Raw genomic sequence first — 16945 nt, 5'->3', positions numbered from 1 at the left:
AGCCGTGCCGATGCACAACCCACGTAAAGAAGATAATTCCTCAAATAACTGCAATTGCAGGTTTTAAACAGAGATGGCGACAAAGAGGCAAATCTTACGTAATGCAGCTTTAAAGGTGCCATAGAATGGAAAACTGTATTTACCTTGGCATAGTTGAATAATAACAGTTCTGTACATGGAAATGACATACCGTGAGCCTCAAACACCATTGTTTCCTCCTTCTTATGTAAATCTCGTGCATGCAGAACATAACACCGACTGTGACGTTACAGTCGGGATCACTAATAATTAAGCCCCCAACATTTGCATATTCCCGCCCATGTTCTATGCCAGACGCCAGCCGAACCTGCACAGTCGAATCATCAGAAGTTCTGCACATTACAGTACATAAGATTTCACTTACCACATAAACACAGTAAGGAGAGATGACTGAGGATGATGGCGAATGATTTACAGATCCTGAGCACCACTGACAAGCATATGATCTTGTAAAATGTGTGGTAAGTACTGCCGCTGTAGTTTACACAGATCACGTGCGATTGCAAATCTCGAAAGTGAAAGTAAAAAGCTGCATTCGAAAGCAGTTTCAGTGCCCCGCATATTAATAGTGGCTCCCTAATGCCCGCATTTTATTTATAGTATAATTACCCAATGATATAACTGCGAGAGAAAGTATTGAAATAATATTAAAGAAAAAAATATTCAAATGAAATTAAGTACAGACCAGTCTCTGGTCTGTTTTACCTCTGCTCTTGGTAATATGGGGTGGTGAATGAACATATAGTAAGAGATGTTAATGCAGATAATCAAAGTTAAAACTAGATCCGTCTTCTAAGTGTCTCTTGTTCTGTGTGGGCAAACACTGACACATATGAAGAAAACATTATGAATACAAAATGAAACATTCTAAAATCTAGACAGGATCTGAAAAGAGTGTGAAGTGTAATGAATGCATTAACATAGTCTCACATATTGGTGATAAGACATTGCCATATCCTTTGATTGTGATAAATTAGTTGAATGAATGAATATATATTCTAGCTTGAGGTTCTGCAAATGCCTATGTGGGAGCCTAATTATAGCACTCATGTACTTATGCATAATTGCCTGCTCACATAATGATGAGCTACATGGGATAAGATACAAAGTGGAGGGTTAGTTCAGAATGGATCCAGACTGAGCAGGACCAGCCCTAGCATTTTTGGGGCCCGCAAATTTTCAAAAGAGCTCCCCCCGATAACCACCCCCAACCCCCAATGCATCCCAAAGCAACGTTGTTTTAGTATCATTCAGGTACTATTATAGTTTTTGTTAATATTTTAAATTATTTTTATATTTCATGCTGTCATTTTAATTTTAGTTAAATTTTTAGTAATTTTATAGTTTGTTTTTGTTGTTTTTATTAGTTTTGTTGATTTTAAATATATAGTCTATATTTATTACATTTTATTTCAGTTTTAGTGTTAGTGTTTTTTAGAATATCAAGATAAACTAAATGAAAATGGGAAATGTTGCCTTGTCAACTAGCTAAAATAAAATAGTTTAAGTATTTTATTTCAGTTCAAATTTATTTTATTTCAATTAATAAAAATGTTTTTCAATGTTTTATCTTTCAATACATAAATATGAAGATATATTTACTTATTACGCACTTTTAACAATTCTTTCAAACTTTAAAAACTATTTAAAAGTTTAACTGCTTTCCGAAAAATGTATGAACATTTAGTGAGATGAATGCTTTAATAAAGCAAGAACACCTGGATTATGAAAATGAAAGTGAATAATATATTATTATTAGAACATTTTTATTATTATTATTATTATTATTATTATCAATAATAATACAGAATAATCTATTTTCTGGCCTGGCATGTTTTATTCCTGATTAAAATGCAAAAATGTATAAGTGTAAACAAATGTCTGATTAAAGAAATGGCATATTTAAATATTTGGTGTTATTTGATTAACACCAAAGTGAATAAATAATCTGTTTAAAAACATGTAAATACTGTTTGCCTTCCTTTGACCTCAAACAGGTGTAAGTTGCGCTTGTGCGGCACTGTTTTGCATAAAGGGGTAACAATGGTAACGGTGTATTTCTGCTGTTCCTAAAGCGCCATCTCCTGTCAGAGAGTGAACTTGCATTTTAATTCAGCCCGTCTGCTGCTTTTGTTCAGATCAATGAGAAAATCTGACTGACCTTTTACACAGCAAAAGCGCAGTGTTGTAAAATTTAACTGGTCGATGGAAAATAAGATAATGTGCGTTCTCATTTGGATAATAACATGCAGAATTAGAAGAATTATTTAGAAGAATTAGAAGAATAAGAATTATTCGCGTATTTTGAAGTGCCCAAGACAACAATAGGCCTACCATTCATGTTCATTACTGTTACATTGGCACAGCGTGTCTTCAAAGCGGGCGCAGCACGATGCAGCAACATTTCAACAATATATTTTCAAAATCCATTACTTACCCTTGCTCACTTTCTTTTCTCTTTTCCCACTTCTCTGCAGTCTGCACCAGTTCTGTTTTAATGCGTAAACAACGTGCTTTTAAAAGATCCGAGCAAAGTACACCTTCAACCATTAAATATTAAAATGTCAGGTTGATATATTCAAGGAAAACCCATATGCTAGTCTATTATGCTGTCATCGTTTTCATGATGATAATCATGATGACTCACAGGATGTAATTTTTGCACTAAATAGGGAATTGTATTTGAAGCATCCAAAGCTTCTGAAATGTCACAATAGCGCTGGCATTTTAACAACTTTTATCTCTTTTCCACAAAAAGTTGGAGGCAGCCAGTGTGTCTATGTCGTCACTGTGGTAACTGTCACTGGTAGGCTATAATCTGGCACTGCAGCAGACCGTGTGTGAACTGTGTGTTGCTCTGACATTCAGATAGCAATCTCGCAGCCTTCGCGCTGTGCATCTCAACAAGAGAAAAGGCTAAACATTCTTGAATGAAATCACGACTGGCTAATTATATGATAATGCTTTTTGAAAGATTACAGGTTAGATCAAAGGTTCTGTGGTCATGTTTAATAATTCAAGTTTCCGCGATGAACATTATGTAGGACTGGTTTAGTTAATTGTAACCTACTGTATATTCTCAATTAGCGATATAAAATACAAATAACAACACTAGCAACAGAAAAGGCAACTGTATATACGGCACTACTTTCATTTTGTAGGCTATACAAACGCAACTGGCGTCATCTTATGTCTCAGTTATCGATTATAGAGAATCAGTAGTCCTTATCATTACCGTAATATTACTGAAGTGTTCGTGCTAGGCCTTCTGTTTTATATGGTAAAGTTTTTTCTTACATACAGTCAAAATTATAATTCAACTTACATTGTGATACAGTCAGGAGGTCATTATCGTAAAATAAACCCATTCAGGGTGAGTATTCAATGTTTATTTTGTGATAAAGACCTGCTGGCTGTACATTATCACTTTCATAATCGATACACAATCAATACAACCAACACACACTTCTCAAATCAGCCTCCGTTGTTGTATTTCTACCATCTGCTGTCAATACATTTAACAACAGTAGGCTACATTTAACAACAGTATGCTGGCGTTATCCCTTCCTGCCTTAAGCATTTAGTGATTCGGCCATTTCTGAAGAAGCCAAATCTCGATCCGTCTGATTTTAGTAATTTTCGACCTAGCTCCACATTGCCTTTTTTGTCGAAAGTGTTGGAAAAGATTGTCTCTCTCCAATTGTCTGCATTCTTATCAGACCATAATATTCATGACCGTTTTCGATCAGGATTTAGGGCTCGTCATAGCACCGAAACGGTTCTTCTTAAAGTGTCAAATGACCTCTTGCTCACTTTGGATTCTGGTAACTCTGCTATTCTAATTCTGCTCGACTTAACTGCCGCCTTCGATACAATCCACCATAGAATTTTGTTAGATTGTTTACAGCAGGAGGTTGGGATTAGTGGTATTGTTTTACATGGTTTTCTTCTTATCTCTCTAATAGGTCTGTATCTGTTACAATGGGTAATCATTCCTCTCCTTCAGTTCCTCAATCGTGTGGGCTCCCACAAGGGTCCATATTAAGTCCAATTCTGTTTTCTTTATATATGTTATCTTTGGGGAGTATTTTTAGGAAACATGAGATTGCATACCACTGTTACGCAGACGATACTCAATTGTATGTCCCATTACACCCAGTTGATAAGTCCTGTGCTACAATTGTCAAGTGTCTCGAGGAGGTGAAATCCTAGATGGCTAAGAATTTTCTCCATTTAAATGAAAGCAAAACAGATGTAAAACTTTTTGTAAAACAAGTTAATACTGTGGTGAAAACTAGTTTCTACTACTTAAGGTTAATATCTAAGATTAAACCAATGCTCTCATCTAGAAATTTGGAGACAGTCATCCATGCTTTTATATAATCTAGATTGGATTATTGTAATGTTATGTATTTAGGAATTTCTCAGTAATTAATCGATTACATCTTGTTCAAAATGCTGCTGCTATATATAGCAATATAAAATATGTTACTTTACATAAACCTGTTAAGAACTTGAGATCTGCTGACAAACGATTGCTCCAGGTACCGCGGTCCCGACTTAAGCGAAAAGGTGATCGGGCCTTTCCGATTGCCGGTCCTCGGCTGTGGAATAATCTACCTCTAGACATTCGCACTGCCCCCTCTGTGTTCGCTTTTAAAACTGCTTTGAAGAAGCATTTTTATATTATGGCATTTGAATCTGATTTAGGAGAGACATAATGTTTATTTTCTTTTAAGATGTTGTGTTTGGTTTTCTTGAATGCATTGTACAGCACTTTGGGCTGATTTGAAGGCAGTAGAAATGTGCTATATAAGAAAATAAACTAAACTAAACTAAACTAAACTACACTACATCCACACAGAGGAAAACTCATTTTTCCTGACAGTGAAATGCATATTTAATCTCATGAATATAACATGCCAAATGTTCACTTGTGTGAGGGAGTTATTTAAAATGTAAAGAAATAAAATGGGGGTCATCACATTAGATTTTTTTTTATCATATAAATGATTTGTGATTTGTTCAAAAATTTGTTGGGGTTGAGTAGCTATAACGTGCTTAACCTGCCATTAATAACTGACCGTCAATATCCCATCAACTGACATTCAGAGAATGAACCGATCAGCGAATGACGCAGTCAGAGTTGTCCTTCTGTCTGGCTGAATGTGAGTCACAATGCCCCAGAGCAGGTGTATGTTGTCAAAGGGTTTAATGATGTGGCAAGTGATGCAAACAGTGCAATAGAGTTATGCATTCTCCATGGTGTGAGGTGGAAACTCCTACTAAGACTCATCTGGGTATGGGTAATAGATCCAGCTGCTTATTCTGTAGTCATATGTACATAATACAGAGACTGATATGCTTCATCAAGTCTTCATATTGGAAAAAAAGAAACAAAGTTCTGCTTGCATGAGGCCATCCTCAGTTATAAAGACAACTGATTCAGTCCTTAGGAGCAGGCAGCATAGTCATTTGAAGTCTGCCTGATTCAGAAGGAGGGTATAAACATTATACTATTGACCATTCTGAGTGAATCCAGTGGAGGGAGCAGATGAAAAGGCACTGATGCATATGTGAGAGAGGCGTTTCCTGCACCACCCCTCTGTGGGGTGTCTTGAAGATGCCAGTGTATTGTTTGTTTCTCAGGAGATCAAAGTATCTGAGTTTATTTTATCCTTACAGTAGCAACAATTGTGAACATGTTTAAATATCTCAAAATTTTTCTGAATAAAAAAGAGAAATGGATGTGTGTCTCCATTTTTGGGCACTGTTAAAAACATTCACACATATTAAATGGAAGAGGCTTAAAAACATTTGAACACATATTAAATGGAAGAGGTATGTTCTGTTTTCACAGGTGGTATAGGATTTGCAAACAGATACTGATTTAAAGCGACTTTTCTTGCCCTCACATTTCACATTTTGGTACTTTCATGGACAACCGGTTAAAACACTCTCTATTAACAGGGTTGTTTTAAACTGCAATATTTTACCAATATTAGTGTGTTCTTTTTTTTTTTTTTTTCAAAAGTTGATCCTCTTTTGTGATAATGCGAGTGGCAATATGACTGCTAGTTAAACAATATACACTGACAATTGCGTGAACCCTCGTGTTCTTTAGCTGTTATCTATTAGCGTAACATATGGAGTGTCAAATATTATTTTGATAAGCTAAGCGGGCCTCTCAGATGTACACATGCTGTCATGGGAACCAGTCAAGCAATTAAAGTGATAAATATTTGTCAAACGTCCATCAAGGTGTTTCTTTAGAGCAAACCTACACTATGCCGTGTTCTTGTTAGATCAGTCGATGTTGTTGTGAAACTGAAACTGACGATGGTATCTTTGTAAAGACAATAATGTACCAATAACTTTCAATCACCAGTAAACAATGACAGATGTTAAAAAATTGGCCCGGACCTGTTGTTCCAGAGATTACTCACACTACTCACTAAGACTAATTACCTACTCATAATTCACTGAGTCAGTCTCACCTAATTGTTTGTGCTTGACAATCATAATAATTTCCTTCATAGTATAACATCTCTACAGGAAATTAGAACAGCATTTCATGATAATAAAGAGAAATATTTTGAGTATGGCAATATTTACTCAGCATTGTTAGTGTGAGCACAGACTGATAAAGATGGAAATATTGTGATTAATTATTGTTTGAATTTTCCTTATTCAAAAATTCAAACAAGCAAAATAATATGGCTCAAAATTACTCCATAATGGTGGAATGATAACTTTTCTGAATCATATTTTGAAACAGGCAGTGGTATTAATTTGTGGGATAATACAACAGGAACGGCTGTTGTCTTCATTATTACATAAAAAAGCCCTTTACAACAGTTTTCTTGCTTCATTTGAGTGTAATTAATTAGGAAAATAGTGTGTCAATAATGCAAAATGACAATAGTAAACACTAATTTTTCAGTTAAACATGTATTAAAATTAAACCTGTAACATGTGAAACACTAAAAAACAGGGTGAGCTTTTTTGCATCCATGATGAGCAGTAAAAGGATTCCTCACACAAAACAATAAATATAAATCAACACTGATTACTTCTGAAATAACAGCAATGCATTTTTTTGCATTTGTACAAAATAATTTAATTAATTTCTATTTTTGTCCCCCTCTCTAACACAATTCAAATCCAAATTTTGAACCTACATTCTCACAATAAAAAAAGTGAGAAAATGTCAGCACAATTAAGAATCTATTAATAAAAGTGTGAAGTACATCTCTTGCTTCACTATGGAATGTCATTAACTATATACATCATGCTCAGAGAGTAATCCAGTGCAGAAGCTGATTTGCATTTATTTCACATTATCTATGGCTGAATGGGTTGAAAGACCCACCTAGTGACAATTAAATCATAAAGCAGAAGACACACTTTTTAAAGTCAATGGTAGCACAAGACAAGTTTCTAAATGGTGAACACATAAAAAAAAATATTTCCCCATAGAAACAACAATTTATCATGCAGATAAGTATAATTATAGCCCATTATTTAATTCAACACCATTATTTCATTTAATGTAAATATGTAAATATGAGGGATTTTTTCAAATGAATGTATGGGTTTTTAAAATCTGTGTACTGTGATGGCAAAGTAATGTAATATTTTATAGCAGCTGGTGAACACTAATAAATAGTCCCATCACAAGGTATGTGAGATAATAAATAGTCCCTTTTCCTATGTATGGTCACAGGGATGCCGGAGCCTATCCCAGCATCTCAGGCCATAGACCAATTCACCTATGATGCATGCCTTTGGATTTGGGGGAAACCGAAACACCCGGAGGCAAACCACTCTGACACAGGGAAAACGTGCAGGTTAACAGAAAATTCTCCTGGATCATCCAGGACTTTTCCCGGGGAGGTGTGAGGTGACAGTGCTACCCGCTGAGCCACGATGCCACCCATAAATGGCTATTATTCCAGTGCACTGAACTAAAAAAAAATAGCTTCTCTCTTAAAAGGTTAAGTTATCAATTACATTTAAATGATGCAGTTTTCTGAGGTGACAAGTGTATTGTGTGACACGTCTTTCTACTTTGTAGGTCAGAACCTTTCATGTTATTAGTCTCACATTTTTCTCAATGACTTTTTTTTTGCCATTTAGCTGTTTAAAAACATTTCTCTAATAATGATTTGTTCTGCCTCTGTTGCTTCAATTTATCACGTCAAAACACAAGATAGCCTACATATTCTCTCCCTGGCATCTTATTAAGAAAAGATCAAGCACCAATCCAAAGTGATAATTAGATTTTGTTTATCACATTCAGCGTCACAAAACATGAATCATTCTACATTTTGCTTTCACACTTTAAAAGGTGTTTAAATGTTAAAATGACGGGTGAGAGTCAAGACAGTTTGAGGGTTACACTCTCTCTGCACTCTACTTACTACATGCAGCTTAGTTCTTATGTGGGTTTTCATAAAGAAAGTTGTGAAGCAGGGGAAGGTTAGCACCTTTAAACTCTCAGCATTAATCAGCCATCATCTGATTCCACACATCTGAGTTTTATGGCATGCCATGTCCCTTGTGAGTCACTGGCCCATTTGTTTCAGACTGCAGAGTCGAGTCGAATGCTTGTTCACTTGAGTCACACCATTAGGGTCTCAGGATGTCAGGCCATAGGGAAAAGAGGTGTCACTAGTGGTAATGGATTGCATTTTCACCTTCAGCCTTTCATAAGTTTACTCCGGGTCTTCACCCTACCCTTCCTGCCCCACCTGGAAACTGTGAAGGAAACACCCCCCACAGGGAGACCCATTGATTTCCATGAGAGGGAAAAAAAAACAAGATGAGGACAAGCTGATACAAATCTTTCTTTTCTCAAAGCTGATTTCCTTACTTGTATAATGTTTAAGCAAGAATTGTTCTGAGAGTAAGGTATGCCATTGACTCTAAATGAGTATGCATCTAAAAACGAATGCAAAGTATCAAAAATAAAGAATGCAAAGCATAATATGATTTAGAGCATTGGGGTGTTTAGAAGGCATTAGAGTCAATTTAATAATGTCATAACTGCAAGTACTGGCAATTTACTATAATGTGTGATTTGACTCATAAAACAGGACCTTTGAACCTGACCTTTTTGTATTTACCAAACATATCAATGCAGAGTAAACAATGATTTTTTTGAAGTTGTGTTTAATAATAAAAAAAGGTAATTAGTGAATGTTTTACAGGAAAATACAATTTCAGTCTTTGGTTACACTTTATTTTAAGGTGTCCCTGTTACAGTGTAATTACACATGTAAGTAATGATTAACATTAATTAACAACATGTACTTAATGGGGCCAGTGTTTGGTTTAGGGTTAGTTGCATGTAATGTAACATGTGACAAGACAGTGTAAAATAAGTCTTTCTAAAATCTTTCTTAAATTTTTGCTGTTTCATTGTAATTAATTGTGAAATTTACTATTTCTGAGTGAAAATTGTTTCTACACCATTTTTTTCAGTGTGGATCATAAAAGAACAGATCATCTGTATTGATTACAAACAGCAATTAAATAATTTGTATTGTTAGTATCACAGGAACTCAATCAAAAATAGCATGTACAACATGACCATTTAATTAATTAATTAATTATTCATGTATTAAAATATGATTTCTATGTGGCATTGTTTTGGACATTAAACAGACTGAGAATGAAGAGTTATTAGGAAATTATAATAAAAATGATAAAAACCTACAAGGCTGGATAAATGGACTTTTAATTTACTTACTAATGACACTGTTTAAATCATGTGAACTCCTTTAGGAAGCCAAATGTCATAGCATTTCCTCCGCTGCAGCAGCATGTGATGTGAGTGTTGTCCGTGGTGCTGAACTGAGCGCTGCAGCTCAGGGAAATTTGACTCGGCACGTGTTGGCAAGTGAATTACTTTTCCATAGGTTCTCTCATATTCCCAACACGCGCCTTATTTGCAGTGATCGACAACGTCACACATGACTGTTACTGTTCGCTGGACCATTACTACACGACACCCCATCCAGCCCTCCCATCCGCGCGATATAAAACCAACATCTGACGCCTCCAGTCGTAATAGATTTACGCGCGCTGAGAGAGAGAGATAGAGCGAGCCACCAACAGCTTTTAGAAATGTCCAGTTTAAGTGTAGCCAGTTTCTGTCACTGTGGATTCCTCACATACCTTGTGCTGTTCTCTTTTTACGTTTCGATAGCGTCCTCGGTGAGCCTGGACTTGACTGAACTAAGAAACAAAGTTGCAAAGATCAAAGTGAACCCGAGAGGAAATTTATGGGCAACAGGTGAGATGCACACACGACTTATTATTGTGCTACATATAACGTGACTTTTACCTAGAACAGAAATGTGATTTGGCACTTAAGGTCATTTTATGGGGAAGAAAAGTGTTGTGGACAGCGAACACTTGCCGACCGAGGATGACTCCACGATGAAAGCCATCGAGGCTGCCCTGAATCCCCAGCAGGTCGAGCCCGCGGACCTCTACCAGGAGATGCTGAGGATCGCGCTTCAAACACACCTCGACTCTCAGGAGATCCGCCCTAAAGTTCCGGTAAGAACCGAGTCTGGATTTTCTGTTCATTTTGAAGTATAGTTTCTACTCTGGTCTGAAATGAAAATGAGAGAGAATATTCTTCTGTTGTAAATAGTTTTCATAATTTTTTTTATTTAAATTAATGTGTTTGTCTGGCTTAAAATATAATTAGCACAATTCTGCATTATCAACTGTATAGGCTATAATCTAACATAGGCTACTTAATCAATATAATGTTATCAATAACATAATCAATGATTGAATATAATCGACAATTGATTTATGAACTGTTTTTGGTCGTTCTAGGGGACTGCAATATTAATGAAGATATTAGACAGCTACATCCAAGACAATAAAAAATGATGACTGCCATCGGCTGAGATCTTCGAAGTGTTTAATTCACATGAAATTTGTAATTGCTTTTTCATCAACTGTAATTTGTTTCTTAACTAAAACTTTTAACCACCTCCATGTCACAAGAAATGCAACAAGTTATACTTGTATATTTATTTTTAGAAGATGTCCAGAAATGTTTTTTTTTTCCAATAATTTGTACTAAATAAAGGATTAATTAGTGAAGTCAGTTGCTCCTGCATGAAACTACAATGTTAAAAGTGTCAATTTTTGTGATCTAAATTTCTTTACTCAGTGGAAGTTTTTTTTTTAATGTATTTAGCCTATATATTTATTTATTTTTTAACCCCAAGCAGGTGAGTGAATGGTTAGGATTTAGAGAATTGTTACGCTTGGTGATTTCAGTGGGATTTCATTGTAGAATTAGGTATTCAGATGGTAACCAAATTAGTTTTTATGAAAACTGCAAACTTTAAACACTATAATATATTGTATTTATCAGAAAACATCAGAAAGAAATTCAAGACATGGATTGGAAAAGCAAAACAACATAAACTAAAAAGTGGACCAAAGCACAACAATATAATCTCAGAAAAAATGCTGCTTTGAGAAAGTTTACATTTTTACAAACATCACAAACAGAACAGCAAACAAATGCAAATCTAAGACTTCAGCAACACACGTGGAAGATAATTTTCCTTTCAAACAAATCTCAACCATTTCTAACAGTTATAATGACAACCCATCAAAATGCAAAATTTCCAAGAACTAAAATAAATGACAAAATAAATGTTAAGTTATAAATGTTCTGAAACACTGAAAGACTATACTGTATATATAATATGAATAACACAAGGTAAAAACTGATACATTGTTCATTAGCATATTACTATTGTCTTTCCTTAAGAACTGAATATAATTCTTGTACAAACATAGTGTGCAAAAAGTACTACATGCATATCAATTACCAAATACCTACTGGTGCTCTAAATGTGTATAATACTTGTACCTTTGCCAAATTTAAGTCTGTGTTTGTCAACGTGAAAATCAGTTGACCATAATTTTCTCTTACATAAATTAATTACATAAGTTTGTTATCTTGTAGACAATACAAATGATAACCGTCTTTGACCTGGCCTTGTTCTCCATTTAGTCAGCACAACACATCACAACATATTTATCTTTCCTTTTTAATATATGATCAGGTAACCAAAGAAATATGTATGAATGCCATATTAACAATTCTATTGAACTGGTTCTCTTTGACCTTTGAACTGAGGAGAGGTTATAATTGTAAATGTTGTGTAAGAAGGCTGGATTAATAATTTTATTCATTATAAGAAGATGACTAAAAGTGACTCAAAAATATCAGCCATTTTATAGTACATCACTTTTATCAACCTATACTGCCACTACGTTTTGCATAAGAGGGGAGAAATTGTTGAGATGGATGTGCACAGTCTACCCCAATATTTTCCTTAGCTTTGCTGTTCATGATTTCATGCATTTCTAATAGTTTTAAAGGTGGATCAAATTTGACCAAAGGAACGCAGGCTGGTGCAGTTTCTTCATGCCAGCAGGAGAGTTAAGGATGTCTGTAATACGCATTGGGCTGTCGCTGAGAGAGCAAACAGCGCAGTTCACTTCGCGATATTGAGGTCAGTGGGACACGTGACTGGCGCTGTCCAGTTGGATGCTCTGTTGACTCGCGGATCCCGACAATCGCACGACATGCATCTGCTATTAACGTGAATTTCTCTCCTTGGATTAAAATATATAGCCTGGCCTCGGCGTGATAATGGGACAATGTGGTGTTATTTCTTCGAAGACGGTTTTAGTCTTCTTGAATCTGTTTTTTTGGGTAAGTTGCTTACAGTATAATAGCTTGAATGAATGCAGTGGTTAGCGGGCACTATGGCATAGCTCTGCAGGGAGACACGAGCTACCGCGAATGAGCTGTTGTTTACATGCATACTCGACAGGCTTTTAATAGACAGAAATCCGTTATGATTTTGATTGAAAGCATCACTGAATGAATCCAAGCGCAGTATTGCACATTGGTTTTTGTCTATTTTGTCCCCATGTGTCACGACAGAGCACTAGCTACTATATTTGGTTGAAGTAACGAATGTCAAATCACATAATACACAAATTATATAACGAAAACGCAGCTTTTAGCGTTGCATTAACTTAGCATACGTGTAAAATAACCCATATATAATCAAATCTATCCATAAAATAAGAATTACAATATCGTCTGTAATCGCAAAGAAAATCAAAACTACACCTTTCAATATCGTTGTACAGAGATTTTTGTAGAGCAGGAATAATTGAAACACTTGGTTTTTGTTCTGAATTTTTGTTCTGCTTTTTGTTTCATTTATTCTGAAAATTGTAAAGCTATTCTTTGCTCAAACAACGTTAAGATATTAGCAGTCATCACTCATGTCAATTAAATTTATATCTATATTGAGTTTAATAATGAAACTGGAAGCATATGATTCTTGCAGCCATAATACCTAAATAATTGTAACGTGGCTTGTAATGAATATTAAAATGTTAATGTTTGTCAATACACAACCTAAAACACTATATATTTTAATATCATAATACACAGGCTTTAACTGTACCAATTTTAATACAACTCTAAAAATACACTTGGAAAGAATGTCAATGAAATACATTTTAAAATCGAACTTATTCCACATTTTAATTTTGTGAGAAATAAAACTGCTTATAAATTATGTCTGATTTGATATATTGAATAAAATTACAATCATAAAACAAACAAACAAACAAAAAAAACTAAAAAAAAATCTGTTGCACACTTCCCAGGCTGCCGCAGGTATACTGTGCTACATTGGGGCCTACGTTTTCATCACATATGATGATTATGATCATTTTTTTGAGGATATCTACACTTTCATCCCTGCCATGGTGATAGTTGCTGTGGGCACGCTTCTTTTTGTCATTGGTTTCATTGGATGCTGTGCCACCATTCGAGAAAGCCGCTGTGGCCTGGTCACGGTAGTCTGATATCCCTCATTTTCACATACATACTGTAGCTCTGATGATTTTTCTTGCAGAATCTTTCCTGATTGTTTCTGTCTGATTTTTTTGCAGTTCTCGGCAGTGCTGCTACTGGTATTTGCCACAGAGGTAGTTGTAGTGGTGCTAGGCTATATTTATAGAGCCAAGGTGGGAAATAATTAAATGATACGTACAAGTGCATATAAGTAGTTTGAAAGTGTCATTGTTAAAACATTGAAACGTCTTTTCTTTTTCTCTGAAAGGTCGAGGCTGTGGTGAACCACTCTATTCAGAAAGTATATAATGAATATAAAGGCACCAACACAGACGCTCCCAGCAGGGCCGTTGACTATGTCCAGAGACAGGTAAGACCATTAGTTCCTTGGTCTCTTTTTTCCGCACAATTTTTCCATTTCTCTCTAACCTTCTTTTCTTACAATCTTTCACTTTTAGCTCCACTGTTGTGGCATTCATAACTACTCTGATTGGATGAACACTCACTGGTTTATTGAGTCCAAAAATAACAGTGTCCCAGTGAGCTGCTGCAAGCCCATCATCAGTAATTGCACTGGGACGTTAATGCGACCAGGAGACCTCTACCCAGAGGTAACACCCTCACACACTTTCTACAGACCTTCGGTCCAAAACTATTAAACGATAACTAATTTAGTCTAACTGAACTTCTTGTTACAGGGCTGTGAAGTTCTTGTAGTAAAGAAACTCAAGGACATTATGCTGTACGTCATACTGGCTGCATTAACATTTGCTGCCATACAGGTAAAAAGCTTTACGGTGGAGGTCAACCACAGTCATACACTCAAATGAAGTGGTCATTTGTCACTTAAGCAGTGGTCTATATGATTTTAACAGTAAATACAGGAAGTATAAAATAATGGAAACACCACATAAAAGGTTTTACTTTGAAATAAGCTAATCATAGTAATTGCTTGGCTACTCAACAAATAATAAATATGTGGACATGAAAGACTGATCTGAGCTTAAATTATTTTCTAATCTTACCTGGATATTAGATTAAAGTTTCTGCTGAGACATAAATAGTCCATTACAATATGAAACAATCGGTCAACATATAGGTAAGAGAGATGCTAGATGGCACCACTTGCATTTTGTATGAGACCCACAAGTTTACAAGACATGAAAGTAGAAAACATTATAACAGAGAACTGAAACCATTGAAACCTCTCTGGACATTATTGGTGGAGCTTGAAGGTCCAACCATACCCTAACCATAACTAGGTCAAGCTCCACCCATTAGGTCTGCAGAGGTCCACCCATTTGACCCATTTGGATCTGCAGTGAGCACCACTTGTCTAATTACAAGTTCCTTCACAGATATGCAACACAATAAAATCAAAACTTTAAAAAATCAGTCATACATCTAATACATCAATTACCTTTTTCAACAGCAGAGATGTCTTAGCTTTACAATTATTCTGTATTGAGATTAACAAATCATAAAAGATAATTTGGTACAGACAATATATATTTTGCTTTGTGTATATGATATTTCCCAAATAAAATAAGAAGTTTGATTATACTGTGCATCTCCAATAAACCAGTATCACATTCTATAAACAAGATCTCATCAGTTGTTTTTTATAAACTTGTAAAACAGATTAAAATAAACAATGAAACTTGGGTCCAAAATAATTTTTGGATACAATTCAAAATACAATTGAAAAATGAATGTAAGATTGTTTCTGACTCCTCTTTACAAATACAACAAAACACTTCTTTAAACTTTTTACTGAAGTCATTACATGGATAATATCAATTTATTATTTTAAAGTGAGTTTCTTGACTTACACTTAATTAGGAACTACATATGTATTTATATCCGACCAAAGTTTACAGAAAAAAGAGAATGATAATCATGATTATGTGATCTTTCTAATATTATTATTTTTTTTTTTATCCCTGATGTAAAGACCACCAACAGTAAGATCCGGAAGAGAACCAATTATACATCTTTTCATTTTTAATAAGGTGAATTAGGTTCAGAGAAATACAGCAAATGAGTTTTAAATATTCTTTTGAAGATACATTTATCCCAAGAATATTAAGAATTGCTGCTGTCTTTGACACTGGTTGTTTCTCCTGTTGTTAGGCCAAACATAAAAGTCAAGAAAACTAAATGTTTGTGTTCTCTTTAAAAAAGAAACAAAAAAAACAGTAAATTTAAAAAACAATATACTCTTTAAAAAACAATATACTATTGTGACGAGTGGGGGCGGGGCCGAGAGCCGTGGGAACGGAGCGAGGCCGGTGGAGTAATTGATAATGAGCGATACCTGCACCACTCACCGGTCTCGAGTCTCACGGAGGAGCTCCGGAAGGATAAAAGCAAGGAGTGACGACAGTGTCGGACGAGAGAGGACCAGGCCTGGAGTTTATTTTGTGTTTTGTGTGCGGCAGTCATCCGCGAGGGGCTGCCGCTTTACTTTCATTTTGTGTTTGTTTATTCTATTAAAATCTCATTTAAATGTTCGCCGGTTGCCGCCTCCTTCTTCCCGATCTACAAACTACGTTACAGATGCCATTTTTGTTTGTACTTCTCTTTTTCTCCTGGTTATGGGCAGACAGGAAGAGAGGGAAGTTTTGTGTACTTTATTTTTGGATTATCTTTTTCTAGGTAATTTCCCTGGGTTAGTTAGTTTGGTTTTGTTTGTTATTTTGACTTAGCTCTCCCCTGAAGTCTTTGTTCCCTATATGTTTGCTAATACTTTCTTTGAGATGATTGTTTCTGTTTACTTTTTTCTTATCTATTCAAATTAAACAGATATTAATTTAAATTGGTGTTTGTGTTGACTGGGTTAGGAGGCTGGATTGCCCTGGTTCTCTCTCCAAGGTTTTTTCTTTTCTTTAGATATTTCTATTTATTTATTTTTGTTACTGGCTCCCCAGCCCTAGACGGGGAGTTATGTAACAATTGGGGGCTCGTCTGTTTTTT

At 35.3% G+C, this 16945-nt stretch overlaps 2 protein-coding genes across 2 annotated transcripts in view; both read left to right on the top strand.

Annotated features, from left to right (window-relative positions):
- The first annotated feature begins 10138 nt into the window (after window positions 1–10138).
- On the top strand, window positions 10139–11054 carry LOC107741440 (neuromedin-B-like). Its single transcript, XM_016554169.1, has 3 exons — window positions 10139–10339; window positions 10421–10608; window positions 10897–11054. Exons 1-3 carry the CDS (start codon window positions 10171–10173, stop codon window positions 10951–10953), a joined length of 414 nt encoding a protein of 137 aa, XP_016409655.1. The 5' UTR covers window positions 10139–10170; the 3' UTR covers window positions 10954–11054.
- A 1594-nt stretch (window positions 11055–12648) lies between these two features.
- Window positions 12649–16945, top strand: part of LOC107741410 (tetraspanin-3-like) — a 17058-nt gene continuing 12761 nt past the window's right edge. Inside the window, exons 1-6 of the mRNA XM_016554134.1 lie at window positions 12649–12805; window positions 13780–13971; window positions 14068–14142; window positions 14238–14339; window positions 14428–14580; window positions 14668–14751. Of these exons, the coding sequence (XP_016409620.1) occupies window positions 12743–12805; window positions 13780–13971; window positions 14068–14142; window positions 14238–14339; window positions 14428–14580; window positions 14668–14751 (669 nt within the window). The 5' untranslated portion in view covers window positions 12649–12742. The remainder of the gene's footprint in view (window positions 12806–13779; window positions 13972–14067; window positions 14143–14237; window positions 14340–14427; window positions 14581–14667; window positions 14752–16945) is intronic.

Source organism: Sinocyclocheilus rhinocerous, unplaced genomic scaffold (assembly GCF_001515625.1).
Source record: "Sinocyclocheilus rhinocerous isolate Xijiao unplaced genomic scaffold, SAMN03320098_v1.1 scaffold1007, whole genome shotgun sequence".
NCBI classification, from domain to species: domain Eukaryota; kingdom Metazoa; phylum Chordata; class Actinopteri; order Cypriniformes; family Cyprinidae; genus Sinocyclocheilus; species Sinocyclocheilus rhinocerous.
Note: the sequence above shows the minus strand (reverse complement) of the source record. Positions and strands in the feature narration are given on the sequence as shown.

Bases quoted from the DNA above. Each gene is read 5' to 3' on its own strand.
- LOC107741440 (XM_016554169.1), top strand. From the start codon at position 10,171: ATGTCCAGTTTAAGTGTAGCCAGTTTCTGTCACTGTGGATTCCTCACA. The intron at 10,340-10,420 runs GTGAGATGCACA...TTGGCACTTAAG, and splicing joins AGGAAATTTATGGGCAACAG to GTCATTTTATGGGGAAGAAA. The intron at 10,609-10,896 runs GTAAGAACCGAG...TGGTCGTTCTAG, and splicing joins AGATCCGCCCTAAAGTTCCG to GGGACTGCAATATTAATGAA.